Below are 15,123 nucleotides of genomic sequence, written 5' to 3' on the forward strand. Positions count from 1 at the left end.
CCCCGCCCCGTCGTGACGCGCGTGTCCTCTCCCACCCTGGCCGCGCGGGTGCCGTTGCGCCGCCTCCGCCGTTCCCGGCCCTCGCCTCTGGGGCTGCCCCGTACATTGCCTGACCCGTGGCCCGCCAGCTCCTTCTCGCCCGGTCCCAGCCGGACGGTCCGAGACAGCTCACCCCGGGGGATCGTCGTGCCCTCAACCCCCGTGCCCCCTCCAGAGCAGGTGGGAGTGGGCGGCGGGCGGCGCGGCAAGGACAAGCGCAGCGGACAGCCCGGGCGGCGGCGGCGGGGTCCTGGCTGGGGGAGGCCAAGCTTGCGGCGGGGCGCAACGGTGTCTCCTTCACTTCGCCCTCCAGCCGCGTTGGCTGCCGCGCAATCGCCAGATAGCGGAGCGGCCTTAACTGCGAGCGGAGCGGCGGCGGCAGCGCCCCTCAGGACACCCGCAGGTACTACGTCGTCCGCCTCATGCCGAGCCCGGGGCCTAGGCCGAGCGGGCCGCCTGAGCGGACTCGGGACGGCCCTGCTCCCATAAGATGGCCGAACCGGCCCCGGCCCCGGCCCCGGCCCCTTGCCCTTCTGTCCGAGATCCCCTGTGGGCCCTCTGATCGTCCCCTGACCACACTTCTTGTCCCTTCTACAGCTCTCCTTTTCCCCGAGGCTTCGCTATGGCGGACTGTTGTGTACCGACATGCCCACGGCGTAAGTAGATCGATAGACATGTCGGCGGTGGGGCTGCTGTGTCCCCTTTGGGAAACCATAGCCGGTCCCTCAGCGATCCACAAGCCTGCAAGGACTCTGCTGACGGACACGGTGCTGGGCTGTTGGGTTGCAGATAGGGGCTCGCGCCCTGGGCGTTGGTTCTTAGCCGTACCCACCCTCTGCTTTTGGATGTGTCATTTACAGATCCGAAAGCAAAAGAGAAACTACTAGTTGTTGAATTCCATTTTGGAGAATTAGATCAGTCACTTTGCAGGAGGAAGTAGTTCTCCGGCGTGCGGAGACCGCTGCACTACAAGGTCATTTCTCGCGTTCCTAAGGGCGTGGACTTGCTCTTTTGAATGAATGAGCTGCGGGAGCTCAGGTTCCGTGCCCTTAAGCCTCACTGCTTTGGCGGAGTACTTGGGAGTCATATTAATGTGTTCAAAGTGCTATTTGATATTTAGTTGCCGTAGATACTTTACTGAAACATAAGATGGTTGTATTTTACCCCCTATGTTTCAAGATGTTAAATTTCCGCCTCCGTGCCTCAATGTTGGTTTTGTTCTTGGAAAACATACCAAGGGATTTGCTAGGGGAAAATCCCTAAGTTTTGGTTTTTATCTCAGTTAAATCAGTCAGTCCCCTTGAATTCGGGCAAGTGTGTGTACATGTACTAGTGTTGTGAGACTGGATACATTGTTCCGGAATTAGATAGGCTACCCCCGACCCTTTTAGAACAGTCTGGTAGAACTGCCCCAAGTTTATATTACCACATAGCTTTTAGGAGTAAACTATAGTTACGGATGGCTATTTAAAGTCAATTTTGTCGTGGTTCTAGAGGCGTCAAAAACATAGTTCCCCTTAGTCTGCTTCTATGTAAATATTAGTCGTAGTCCAATCATAATCCAGTCACATTAACTGTAGAATGTTTCTTTTCCCCAGCAATGTGTATCCCTCCATCCTATGCTGACCTTGGCAAAGCTGCCAGAGATACTTTCAACAAAGGATATGGTAAGGACTTTTCTTTTGATTTTAGCACTTTTTTTTGTGCCACGCCTCATCTTGGGATGTTTTTAGCTGAAAAGAGAAAATGTACTTGGATCCCTTAGGAAATTGGCTTGTTTTTCCAGACTGGATATCCTGATGGGTTGATGCTTTTTGTGTTATAGACTGCTATGCTGCACCAGGTTTCTTCAGGTCGAAGTTTACGAATTCTAACCTTTTAAGGGAAAAACTTGTACTCTTTTGTTCTGTGTTTTTTGAGACAGGGTTTCTCTGTGTAGCCCTGGCTGGCTTGGAACTCACTCTGTAGACCAGGCTGGCCTTGAACTCACAGAGATCCACCGGCCTCTGCCCCCAAGTGCTAGGATTAAAGGCTTGTACTTTTATTCTCTTCAGTGACAGCTCAGCCCCGACTTAGTGTTTTCATTTTGTGTTTGTGACTCCTGGGAGGACTGAAGCCTTAAGGGGTTGTGGGCTTTTTAGAGTGAGTTTGAGTGATCTCCCACTCCTTTGGGATAAAGGTCCTCACGGGCAGCTCTAAAAAATCGGGTATTCTGAGGAAGTGACTTTCTTATCTAACATTTAAAAATGCTTGAAAAGGGTGTGTCAGGGGGTGGAGCCAGTTACCTACCAGCCTGCTGGGCAGCTGCACCACCCTTGCAGCAGAACTGATGGCTTTTTAAGTGTTCCTATCTGTGCTGTGTGGCAGAGCTTGCTTGTGTCCCTGGGTGCTGGGATTGTTTGAAATGTAATGTGAATGACGGGTGCACACCTGCAGAAGAGTCAAATCTTTGCTCTCTTTTTTTGAAGGCTTTGGGTTGGTAAAGCTGGATGTGAAAACAAAGTCATGCAGCGGTGTGGTAAGTGACTTGGGAGTTCCCATGAGCCTTTTGATTTCTAGTCCTGTAAATGTCTGCAGCTATTTTGCCTTGAGGACGCAGAGGTTAATTTTTTTTTTTTGAGTGATTTACATGTAATCTGATTTATTGGCTTTGGATATGATTTCTGATTTTCATGTTTTCTTATATCCTGTCTACATATGTGTTACTATATGATTGTACAAAGAAGTTGGGAAATTTAGGTAGAAGTTGGTTATTTGGGTAGATTACAAACTTGAAGGCCAGGGGCTTGTAACCCTCTCTCCTAATACCCTCATAGTTCTAGGCTTAATAGTAACTGGCTTTTAATATAAAAACTGATCATTTAATATAATGGCTATATTCTATCAGTCATCCATAGAGATGTCTACATATGTCCATCCTAACTTTAATATCACTTAGCATGTTAATCCCTCCCAGCTGTTAAGAAAGGGATAAAGTAAAAGTATTGTGTGCTTTTTTTTTCTCGAAAGGTTTTTGTTTTGAAATTTGGAGAAGGATGTCTTGTGTAAATGTTAAACTATGATTATGGGGCACTGTTGATAGTGCATACTGTTCTGTATATAACTGCTGTCTATTAAAGTTGTTCCTGGTGGGGCTTCTTAAAGCTCAGAGCTGTTGCATTTGTGGGTTCTTACATTCGTCCTGTTGTGTGCTTTCCTTGGTTTGCAAAGAAGTCTAAATTTTTTTTTTTTTTTTTTTTTTAGTTTTTCCAAGACAGGGTTTCTCTGTAGCTTTGGAGCCTGTCCTGGCACTAGCTCTTGTAGACCAGGCTGGCCTCGAACTCACAGAGATCCACCTGCCTCTGCCTCCCAAGTGCTGGGATTAAAGGCGTGCGCCACTACCACCCAGCCAGAAGTCTAAATGTTTAGTGATGGCTGAGTGACTAACTTAGCTGGGATAAGAGGTTATAGAATATTTATTAGCTGATAGTTAATATTTTCTACTGTTGCTGGAGATTGAACTCAGGGCCTTGCATCTCTATTATTAATCTTTATTTTCAGCCTCTACCGGGTTTTTAAATGTTAGTGCATGTTACTTTACCGTAAAATAAACACCATTCTTGTCTTTAAAGTGCTTACTTTCAGGTGGGGGTGTAACGCAGTGCTTGAGGGCCAGTGCTGCAAGACAAACACCCCTTTCTAGTTGGTAGACAAACTTTAAGCTGAGAATAACCGGAGAATTGTATTAAGCACTATATTTATAAGCCAAAAATTCTTGTTGGAAAGGAAAAGCTTATTGTAAAACACGGTTAGGGAAAGTTATAAAAGTAAGTCTAAGATTTTGAAGGATATCTAGGAATTGAATCTAAGAGGGTATGTTTTTTTGTTTTGTTTTGCTTTTTCAAGATAGGGTTTCTCTGTAGCTTTGGAGCCTGTCCAGGAACTAGCTCTTGTAGACCAGGCTGGCCTTGAACTCCCAGAGATCCACCTGCCTCTGCCTCCTGAGTGCTGGGATTGAAGGAGTGTGCCACCACCGCCTGGTGAGGGTATGTTTTGTTTATACTTTCTGAATAAAATTGGATAGTATTGGTGCTGTAATATACAAACCTACTCAATTAAATTCTATTAAGGCCATTTTCTTTATGCAGAGATGTTCAGTCTACCCAAAATGTAAAGATAAGTTCACAGTGATGGAGTGAGTTGCTTTATTGTTGGTTTCATCTGACCCTGTTGTGCCCACAGGTTGATGTTGACATAGTTTCCTGAGCATTCATTGGCATACATTAGACTGGTCCTTGGTCGCAGGACTGATAGATGGTAGTAGGTGGAGCTTGGGTCATTAACCATTGTCATGAGGGATTAAAAACTGAGAACAACTGCTGCCCATATACATTTTCCATTTCAGTTGTTTGCTGGAAGAACGTGCTTCACATGTATTTAATGTTACCCTGTTTGATGTGCATGCAAAGCTACAGAGCTTTCCCTTTTGTCAGCTCTGTTGGCTCATCCCACAGCAGGCTGTGCTGTTACGGTTGAGAAGACAGAGCTCCACAGTTAATTAAGGGTTTTCCTTGGTGCTTCTCAGTTAGCCAGTGACACCTCATCCCAGACTAGGACTCCTAACTTCATAGCAAATGTTCTTTCCTAATATTACCCGGTGCAGTTTAGTTTAGTTGGTTTTGGTTTTTCGAGACAGGGTTTTTCTGTAGCTTTGCTCTGTAGACCAGGCTGGCCTCTCAACCTCACAGAGATCCACCTGCCTCTGGCTCCCCAGTGCTGGCATTAAAGGTGTGCATCACTACCTGGCAGTTTCTAATATTTCTTAACTCTACAGGTATCACAATTTCTGATAAACTTAAAACAAAATTTAGGGGGCTGAAGAGATGGCCCAGTGGTTAAGAGAACTGGCTACTCTCTCAGAGAACCCAGGTCCAATTCCCAGCACCCACATGACAGCTCACAACTGTCTGTATGTTACTCCACTTCCAAGGAATCTGATGCCTTCATACCAAATGCACATAAAATAAAGCTAAATATTTCAAAATAATAATTAAAAAAATCAAAACAGCCTTCCAGTGACTAGGATGTAGCAACACTGACAGAGGAAAGGGAAATCAGAACTCTAACAGACTGCTGAAAGGTTACATTTTCCTTTGGGCCGTTCACTCAAGTGTGATGCCTGGTAAAGACAGATCCTTAGGTCATCTAGAAAATCCTGAGATACAGCCTCCTTCTGTGTTTCCCTTTCACTTCGTATGCAACAAGGGATTGGCAGGTTGTTCTACACAAATCCATGATTAAAACTTTTTAAAAGATTATTCATTTTTAATGGAAAGCGGTTTTTTTTTTTTAAATTTTACATTTATGAGTGTTTGGAGATACAGGTGGTTGTGAGTTGTCATGTGGATGCTGGGGACTGAATTTGGGTATTCTGCAAGAAGTGTGTTTACTTACTGGCCATTTTCCCAGTCCGAGGCTAAGCTTTTTATGGTACTTTAGATTAATTCCTGTATTTTTTTTTTTTTTGCTTACTACATATGTAGTTTATATGTGTGATAAAAATCAAGACGCTCCCCTACTCCACTTTAAAAAGACTTTATTTTATGTGTATGGTTGTCTTTTTGACTGCGTGTGTATCTGCACCAAGTGTGTGCAGTACCCACAGAGGCGGTAGATACTCTGGACTCGAGTTAGACTTAGCTGCCTGTGCGTGCTGGGAATCAAACCCGGGTCCTCTGTAAGAGCAACAGGTGCTCCTAACTACTTAGCCATCTATCCGGCCCCATGGAAATGTGGTGAGTTGGGTGAAGTGTGGTGGTGTACATGTTTAATCCTAGCACTAGGGAAGCAGAGGCAGGTAGATCAGGCCAGCTTGGTCTACAAAGCGAGTTCCAGGATATCCAGGGCCACATAGTGAAACAAACCACAACAAAAAATAGTAAAAATATGGTTTGAAAGTTGTTTGGAAAGGCATGAAACCTAGTGAAGACTCATTTCCAAAAAACAGAGATACTGGAGAGATTAGTTTAGCAATTAAGAGGGGGTGGTGTGCTTGCAGAGGACCCTAGTTCATTTCTAAGCACCTACATGGTGGCTCACAACCACCTGTAACTTCAGTTTCAGGGAAATCAGATTCCTCTGGCCTTCATGGCATCTATACTTCATATTCACTTATATGCAAATTAAAAATCTTTAAAAAGGAAAAAAGAAAAATAGACTATTTGGATTGTTGAATTTAAATTTTACTTACAATTTTTCACATTTTGTGTGAGGATTATGTGTATGTGCAGGCATACATGTGTCATGTGGGCGGAGGTTAGAGGGCAACTTGCAGAACTCTGTCCTCTCTTCCTGCCATGTAGGCTTTAGAGATGGAAGTTAAGTCATCAGGCTTGACAGTAAGCCTTTCTATCCAGTGAGCATCTCAGCAGCCCTGTATGTGTGATCTTTATTGACTAGTTAGAAACGTTAGGTGGCATTGTAGTGGCATCAGTCGGTCGGAGGTAATTGTTCACTGTTGGGTTTGCTTTGGAAGTAGCATAAGATAAAGATAGAATGTTCTATAAATTAGGCAGTGGTTTCTTCCAGGCTTAGGAGAAGGAGGGTTCATGAGGTTGTTTATTGTCTTGTTAGGAATTTTCAACATCTGGTTCATCTAACACGGACACTGGTAAAGTTAGTGGGACCTTGGAGACCAAATACAAATGGTGTGAGTATGGTCTGACTTTCACGGAGAAATGGAACACCGATAACACTCTGGGGACAGAGATCGCGATTGAAGACCAGGTAGTGGTTCACACACTTGCTTTTGTGTATTTTTGTATTTCAAAAAGGAAATCAAGCTGAACATAAATTCTCATAAGCTCTTTTTCTCCTAAAATAGATCTGTCAAGGTTTGAAGCTGACATTTGATACTACCTTTTCACCGAACACAGGGTAAGTGTTTATATTTTTATGAAGTGCTTTGAACTTGAAGCATTCTTGTCTGCTCAGGAGAGAAGCAGCTTCACTTCAGTCATTCACTTCTGCTTGTGAACACTGCTCGACACTGTTGGCTTGCTTCAGAAATAGCCTCTTCACTGTGGCAGTGCTAATTGTTTCTTAGAGTTTGTGACTGGTAGTTTTACAAAACTCTTCTCCCTGTCACCCTGTGGGTTTAATTTATTTCGTTTTTATTTTATTTTATTTGGTTTTTTCAAGACAGGGTTTCTCTGTAGCTTTGGTGCCTGTCCCGGAACTAGCTCTTGTAGACCAGGCTGGCCTCGAACTCCCAGAGATCCACCTGCCTCTGCCTCACGAGTGCTGGGATTAAAGGCGTGCGCCACCACTGCCCAGATTATTTCATTGTTTTTAATCCTGAAATTTTCATACTGCAGTTTATTTAAATCTTTCATGCCCCCCTTGTAGAGTTAGGTATATAAATCTCTGTCACTAGCATCATTTTGAAACTAGTCTTTCCTTTTTTCAGGAAGAAAAGTGGTAAAATCAAGTCTGCTTATAAGAGGGAGTGTATAAACCTTGGCTGTGATGTTGACTTTGATTTTGCTGGACCTGCGATCCACGGCTCAGCTGTCTTTGGTTATGAGGGCTGGCTTGCTGGGTACCAGATGACTTTTGACAGTGCCAAGTCAAAGCTGACTAGGAGTAACTTTGCAGTGGGCTACAGGACTGGGGACTTCCAGTTACATACTAATGTGTAAGTATTCCTTTATAGGCTCTCAGGATGCTGTGGGATGTCATTTCTTTTGATCTGTTTTTAATTTAAAGGGTGTCTGACATGGGATAGTTTTAGGAGCTCCTCAGAAGCATGTAGTGTAGATACTGAGAGTACATGCTTAATGTCACCGAGGCTTGAGATGCTTTATAGCTTTAGGGGGTTGGGAGTGGGAGGTTAGACTTTGACAGACTGCTACTAGTGCTGCTGTCTCTGACATGATGAGCTAGGATGGGTGGGGTCCTGGGTTGATAGGATTATTTTAGCATGTACGATCATGTGGTGCCTTACATTTTTAATTTGGGAGGGAGAAACGGCTGTATCTTCCTGAGATTGAGCCATCTCAGTGTACATAGTGAGTTCTAGGCTGGCCAGAACTACATAGTGAGCACCTTTCTCAATAAAGAAAAAAAAAATGGTGTTTTTTTACCTACTCAAGTTAGATTACATAGAAAAGGACTTAAGTGTTTTCCCCATAAAACAGTATATTGGTACGTAACAGAAGTACAAAAGGAAACCATTTTCCGTAATCCATAATTCCATTTTTATGACATAAAAATGGAGGTTAACTGTGGAAAACTGAATGTCCCAGGAATTGAACTCAAGTCCTCAGGCTTGGTGACAAGGGCCTTAAGACCCAGTAAGACACCTGTCTGTCTGTGTCTGGTCCTAGTCCCATCAGCTACTATCAAATAGTGCATGGAGACTTCTTATTAATTTTGAAAGCTTGGTCTTAGCTTAGGCTTGTTTCTAACTAGCTTTTATAACTTAACCCATTTCTATTAACTAACCTACAAGTTGCCATGTGGTTCTACTTCTTCTGTGTTCCCTCTGCATCTGGCTGGTGACCTGACCCCGCCTTCCTTTCTTCCAGAGTTCCCCCTGTCCAGAATTTCCGCCTAAACCTCCTGCCTTGCTGTTGGCTTTTTAGCTTTTTATTAAATCAGTCACAGTGACATATTTTTACACAGTGTAATCTCAGCTCTGCCTAGCCTGAAATTTCCTATCTTGATATATAAACTTTGTTTCAGTGAACATTTGTGTGTGTGCATGTGTATGTGCGTGGTACTGCTGGGAGTTGAATCCAGGGCTTCATCCATGGTAGGCAATATTCTGTCCTTGGTCCTAACCCCTCTGCTCTGTGTGTAGGTGATGCACACCTCAATCCTAGCATTTAGGAAATAGAGGCAGAAGGATCTCTGTGAGTTTGAAGCCAGCCTGCTCTACATAATGAGTTTCAGGACAGCCAGGAATACACAGAGAGACCGTGTCTTTAAAAACATGAGGCTGGCCGGGTGGTAGTGGCACATGCCTTTAACCCAACACTCGAGGCAGAGGCCAGCCTGGTCTACAGAGTGAGTTCCAGGACAGGCTCCAAAGCTACAGAGAAACCCTGTTTCAAAAAACCAAACCAAACAAAACATGAGCCTGGGCTGGAGTGATGCCACAGCAGTTAAAAGAGCCCACATGGCAGCTCACACCTGTTCGTTACTCCAGTTCTAGGGGATCGGACACCGCTATGCAGACGTATATCAGGTAGAATACCAGTATACATAAAATAAAATAAATCATTAAAAACATGAGACTGGGGCAGAAGGATTGCTGTGAATCTTGCCTGGGCTACAGAGTAAGACTCATCTGTCTCAACCAAACCAGAAAGGACTTTGAAGCTTTCAGTAGAACTTTAAAGACCAGCTCTTGCACACTAGGCAAGCATCCTAGTGGTGACTAGGCCACCTGCTCAGTGCTAGTGGTCGTTTATATAAAATGCGGTGCTACAGTGTTACCCTGTGCCTTAGAAACGGTTACATTGTCTATTCTAGATTCTAATTCAAAATATCTTATAGCAATAATGGGACAGAATTTGGAGGATCAATTTATCAGAAAGTGTGCGAGGATTTCGATACCTCGGTAAATCTTGCTTGGACGTCAGGTACCAACTGCACTCGCTTTGGCATTGCAGCTAAATACCAGTTGGATCCTACTGCTTCCATTTCTGTGAGTACTTCTTCACCTCAGAATGGGGTTTTGGTTGTGGGAATTACTCTGGGTATATTGGATGGTGTGGAAAGCTTGCCTGGGAATCACACAGGCCATGTTGACACATGTACTGAGGTTAGAATTGGAATGCTGCTTTTCTTGTGAAAGTTGGGATAGAGTTTGATTTTTCAAGCTAGCTCACTGGTGATTTGGATGAGAATGGCCTCCATATGGTAATAGATTTGAATGCTTGGTGGGACAGATTAGCAGGTGTAACCTTGTTGAAGTGTGTGTGTCACTTGGCAGGTTTTGAGGCTTCAAAAGCCCAGTCATTCCCCGTTAACTTTTTCTGCTTGTGCCTACCTGCCTGCTGCCCAGCTTTCCACCGTGATGGTCATGGACTCTCTGAAACCAGGAGCCCCGAATTAAATGCTCTCTTTTTATAAGTCACCTTGGTCATAGTGTCTTATCACAGCAGCAGAAAAGTAACTAAGACAATCACAGACGTTCACTTGAGTTTGAGAGCTGCTGGATTAGTATTGCTGATATCCCTGAGCCCCCAAGCCTGGCTAAGCCCCAGGTAACCCATGTTTGGAGTCCTGGGTTGTTTGTACTTGTGTTGGGGAATAATAATAGTATTTTTGATTTCATATTTTTGTGGTTTATGAAATCAGATTTGGTCTGAAAGGTCACTGAAGGAAGAGACTAGAGTTTGGCAAGAGAAAGGATTTAATATTACTGTTGCTGGTGGTGGGGATGGGGAGGAACATCTTCCTGGGACTGTTGGCCTAAAAACCTGCACCTCCAGGACCTACTACTCCCCCTCTTCTAAGGCCAGAGCAAGGTGGTTGGCCACTCTTGTCTGATTCTTGGCTCTTTCTTCTGTTTGTGTCTTTAGTCAAACATAGTGGCTTGGGTAGAAGAGCGTGTGCTGTGAGGGTAGGGGATTGATTTCTATTCCTGGCAGATCAGCGGCTGTTACTGTGTGTCAGGGACTGTCTGTACTGTATGTACTAGGGATGACAGGAAGTTAAACAGTCCAGGAGAGTTAGTGCTATTACATAAAGTACTCTTGATCCTCAAGAACTTGTGTTTCAATACCTTAAGCAGGTATGTTTTAGTCCCATCTTTGCTTTATGATAAAACATAAAACATATCACAGTGTAAAGTGAAAAATACCCAGAATGCTTCTCCCTTTGATAAGTCAGTGACACATTTATGACTCCTGCTGTATCTGACTGCACCAGGAAAGCACTCTGCTCAGCACACCGTTCTCTCTCACATTGCTGGTCTTCAGATGTGTGCTTGTGGCACCATAGCAGACTGGATGCCCGTGTAGAGACCCCTTTCAGCTAATAGTGTCCATGGGAAAAGGTGGCTTGGGGCCTAGGTGTCATTGAGTGACTGCTGCCAGTCATTGTGGAATCATGGCAGCGTTTCCCATCAAGTAGAGCTGTTGATGGCCCAGTGGAGCAGCGCCTAGAAGCATAGGCATTATCTTGATTGCGTTTTGATGTTTATACATCACAAGAAGAGTCACTGAATCATTCCAGATCCATTGTGCTCACAGCAAGATGTTAGCTTTATTTTGTAGCTCTCAGGATACTGAAGAGCCCAGTTGTCTGTCTAGGCTCTGGAGTTGGCAGTAAATTGCAGGTGTATTTGTGCTGTGGCCTCCAGGCTGCACGTGTCCTGTATAGTACCATCACATTGGTAGGTAACAACATTAGGATGCAGTGTGGATGGACTGGACCTGTGCGAGCATCTAGCTGGGGTAGTGGAGACTTGTGCTTGGAGCTGCTGCTTAACATATTTGCTCTTCAGCATTCCTGTCAACCCTCGAAGTCTGTTACCTAAATCCTAAATTGTCAGGGCATATAAGGAATTGGTAAACTTCCCCATTGGAGCCCCAACTAGTTATAGCCCAAATCTAGCAGCTGAGAGTTAAGAGCATGAAGAAGGAATTAAGCTGTGGGGATCTGAGAAAGAACCCTGGGAGTGGTGATGTGTGGAAAGCCACAAGCTTATAAATTCCTCATGTACATTCCAAAGATGGCTTTCACCTCTAGTGGGTCTGGTAGGCGTCATCAGCCACATTTTAGCTTTTGTGCATAGAGAAGACTCAACAAGGGTGACTTTTTGAGTGGTCTTTATATTGTGTGGATAATAGGGGTCTCCGTATACATCCCAAGGGGTATAAAATGTGTTGTTGGACCCTAATGACAATTTGACTTTGAGTTAATGTTTAAGTTGCACTTGGTGTTTGCTTAATTCATGATACTAAATTTTAGTATCCCATTGAGTTAAAGCCCTGGGCTCTATAGTTCATGATGGAGAATACCCAAGAGCTTTGCTCCCTTCAGAAATGTCTTTCTCTTTTTCCAGGCAAAGGTCAACAACTCCAGCTTAATTGGAGTGGGTTACACTCAGACTCTGAGGCCTGGTAAGTGTTGTTAATATTTGTAGCATTGTTTTTACAACCTCCCTCTCCTTTTAAATAAGATTCATTTGTTTGAAGTGTTTGGGTGTTCTTCCTGCCTTAATGTCCACACTAGAAAAGGGCATTGGATCCAGATACAGACAGTTGTGAGCCACCATGTGGGTGCTGGGAATTGAACCCAGGACCTCTTCTATCAAAATTAATCAATCCCTTCCTCCCTCCTTCCCTCCCTCGTCCGTCCGTCGTCCTTCCTTCTTTCATTTTTCTAGACAGGGTTTCTCTGTATATCTTTGGTTGTCCTGGAACTCATCTCTGTAGACCAGGCTGGCCTCGAACTCAGATATGCCTGCCTCTGCCTTCCATGTGCTGGGATTAAAGGCGTGTGCCATCACCCCTGCCTAAAATTAATTTTTTTTAGTTTATTGTTTTGTAAACGTTTCAAGCCTGTAGTGGGATGATCCTCCCCTCCTGGAAAGTTGCAGCTTATGACTCCCTCCCCCTTGCTCTGTGTAGTGAGGAGGCGGCCTGAACAAGCACAGCTGCCTTCCTCATTCTATAGAGAGCCCCACTCCTAACCATCTAACGCATTGTGTAGTTTTCTCACTGCTGTCTAAATGGTGTCTTGGACCAGAGTTTACTTGGTGCTTTGGCTGGTCTGTCTCTGCATCCCCTTGAGGCACAGGGGATTTCAGAGCAGCTTCGGGGTCATACGCAGGCAGATTGTCACTCAATGGATCTGAGGTGGAGAGCTCTGGAGCGCTTAGAGCAGTTGACCAGTAAGGTCGCAAAGCAGCCCAACATTTGTAGTGGGGACCCTACTTCCTACACCTGACCAGTTCCTGCTGGCATACCTGGCACCCTTCTTACATCAGCACTACCTACCTACCTAATGTGTGCTTCCCACTTGCCCCAGAGGTCTCTTGAGGATTCAGTTACAATCTGGGTAGTATAGTGACCATGATTTTGGCTTAGAACATTTTGAACTTATTACTAACCTAGTATTCACGGTTCATCCAATGCCCATTGGGATTAGTATGGTAGTTGTGGGCTTAGGCAGTAGTAGGGGTTGAGTGGTTGTCAGGGTCATCATGGTGGTTTGCTTTGTTTGCAGGTGTGAAGCTTACACTGTCTGCTCTGGTAGATGGGAAGAGCTTTAATGCTGGAGGCCATAAACTTGGGCTTGCCTTGGAACTGGAGGCTTAATCCAGTTGAAAGAAACCTCTGGGAACGGATATCAGAAGATTTGGCCTTAATATATTTCCATGTGACCAGCAGGCTCCTCCCCTTCCCCCCAGAAGGTCATCAAATCAAAGGATGATTAAACAAGAGCTGTATTTTAAATATTTAGACAGTTTCCTGTTGGCTGGTTTTAGTTGGATGGTTAACTGGTTCCAGTGCTGCCGTCGTGCAGTCACCACACCTTATTTAACTGTATTTAACTGTTAAATGTGCTACCCACCAGTGATGAAATAGACGTTTATGAAAACCGTGCCATGGTGTGCATGTTTGTTTTATGTTCTTTTAACATTGACTATTGTACTGAATGAGATGGATCAGTGGATGTTTTAAGATGAGGTAAAAGATTTTCTTTTGTTATATTCAGCCATCATTAGAATTTGATAATCCCCAAACATGACAAATTATGAATAAACAAGTGTACATAACTAATGACTCCACGTATGTGCAGTTACAGATTGGCCAGCCAGGGTCTAACCTTGGTTAATACTTTCTTCTGGTGAGCAGTTTGCTCTTTACCTAAGTCTGTGCGACCAAATTCCTGTGTTCTTAGCAGAATTCCACGAGGTCTTTGAGACTCCAATAAAATGAGAGGATCTATGCTTTAGCATTCTTCAGTTTCTAAGTTTGTGCACAATTGCAGAGAATCACTGTTAACTCATGCATGATGCAGCAGTGGTGCTGAGTGGTTAAACAGCATGACATCCCCTGAACCCCAACTACAGACACTGGGGGAAGAGGACCCTGAGTGGAGGAGTGCAGGGACGGGAGGGCGGGGAGAGGAGGAAGAGGGCACCGGCAGGAGGTCAGCTCTCTTTCCAGATAAACACTGAAAAGTGGACAACCCTTTTAGCCATTGTCTGGGTGATCTGTAGGACCCAATGATTCTGGTTTGAAAGCACAAGCGTCCCTGGGGAGGAGGTCCATCAGAGGTTGAGAGGGAGAATCACAGATGAGAGGAGTCAGTGTCACACTGCTTGATTAAGAGCCTAGAGTTCATTTGCAGCTTTGGAGTACTTGGGGCTTCCCCGTAGAAATGGTACATATGGAGAACTTCTAGGGTAAGGACTAGAAGATAGAACTTTGCCTTACCAAATAGGGCCTGAGGGACACGGGTGCCTTCCAGCCCCACTGTATGTCCTAAGGGATTGGCAGGGGTGGTGGGGGGGTGGCCATGTGAATAAAAAAACTGATTCTCGAAAGGTTCTGTCCCAAGCACCTATCTCTGGAAGGTAACAGGCTGAAATTTGATCTGGATCCATTGCTTGGTAAGAAGGAACTATGAAAGGTACCCAGACTTAGATGAAAGCAGTGCTCACCAACATAAGCCAGCAGGTCACTGGCCTGCAGCCCTTGGGTGGCCTAGCGCCTTTAGCTAACAAGTGCATTTCATACTGCATTTGGGGGTTCACCTGGTGGTGGTGTGGGCTAGTGTGTGTACACATGTGGGCACTAGTGTAGAAAAGTAGACTGGACCAGGTCTCCTGTGTGCACTTGAATATGTACTCTCGGGAGGGAGGGGTGGGCACAGCTGGTTCCCTGGAGAACACGTCCATGGCGGGGCTGTGGGGCTTGGACAGACTCAGCTGTGGGCTCCTGCAGCTGCACTCGGAGCAGCCTCTAGGTGTGCGTCACCAGGATCTTAACCCGTAGGTGGCAAACCTGCAGTGTCACAGGAAGTGCCCTTTTTGCCTGAGTTCTTGAGGCAGTGTGTGCGTGTAAAGAACTTTACCCT

At 44.9% G+C, this 15,123-nt stretch overlaps 1 protein-coding gene across 1 annotated transcript; it reads left to right on the forward strand.

Annotated features, from left to right (window-relative positions):
* Positions 1–301: 301 nt before the first annotated feature.
* Positions 302–13,816, forward strand: LOC121438629 (voltage-dependent anion-selective channel protein 2). The gene is made up of 10 exons (XM_041638960.1): positions 302–442; positions 637–695; positions 1,638–1,706; positions 2,508–2,557; positions 6,652–6,804; positions 6,902–6,954; positions 7,487–7,714; positions 9,580–9,730; positions 12,098–12,155; positions 13,264–13,816. The coding sequence occupies exons 2-10, from the start codon at positions 662–664 to the stop codon at positions 13,353–13,355; spliced, it is 888 nt and encodes a 295-aa protein (XP_041494894.1). The 5' UTR covers positions 302–442; positions 637–661; the 3' UTR covers positions 13,356–13,816.
* The last annotated feature ends 1,307 nt before the right edge of the window (positions 13,817–15,123 follow it).

Source organism: Microtus oregoni, unplaced genomic scaffold, assembly GCF_018167655.1.
Source record: "Microtus oregoni isolate MIOR12 unplaced genomic scaffold, Mior012 000056F_ref0000123, whole genome shotgun sequence".
Taxonomy (NCBI): Eukaryota; Metazoa; Chordata; class Mammalia; order Rodentia; family Cricetidae; genus Microtus; species Microtus oregoni.

Excerpts from the sequence above, each read along its gene's own strand:
- LOC121438629 (XM_041638960.1), top strand. The coding sequence starts at position 662 with ATGGCGGACTGTTGTGTACCGACATGCCCACGGC. Across the intron at positions 1,707-2,507 it reads TACTTTCAACAAAGGATATG|GCTTTGGGTTGGTAAAGCTG; the intron begins GTAAGGACTTTT and ends CTTTTTTTGAAG. Across the intron at positions 6,955-7,486 it reads ACCTTTTCACCGAACACAGG|GAAGAAAAGTGGTAAAATCA; the intron begins GTAAGTGTTTAT and ends TCCTTTTTTCAG.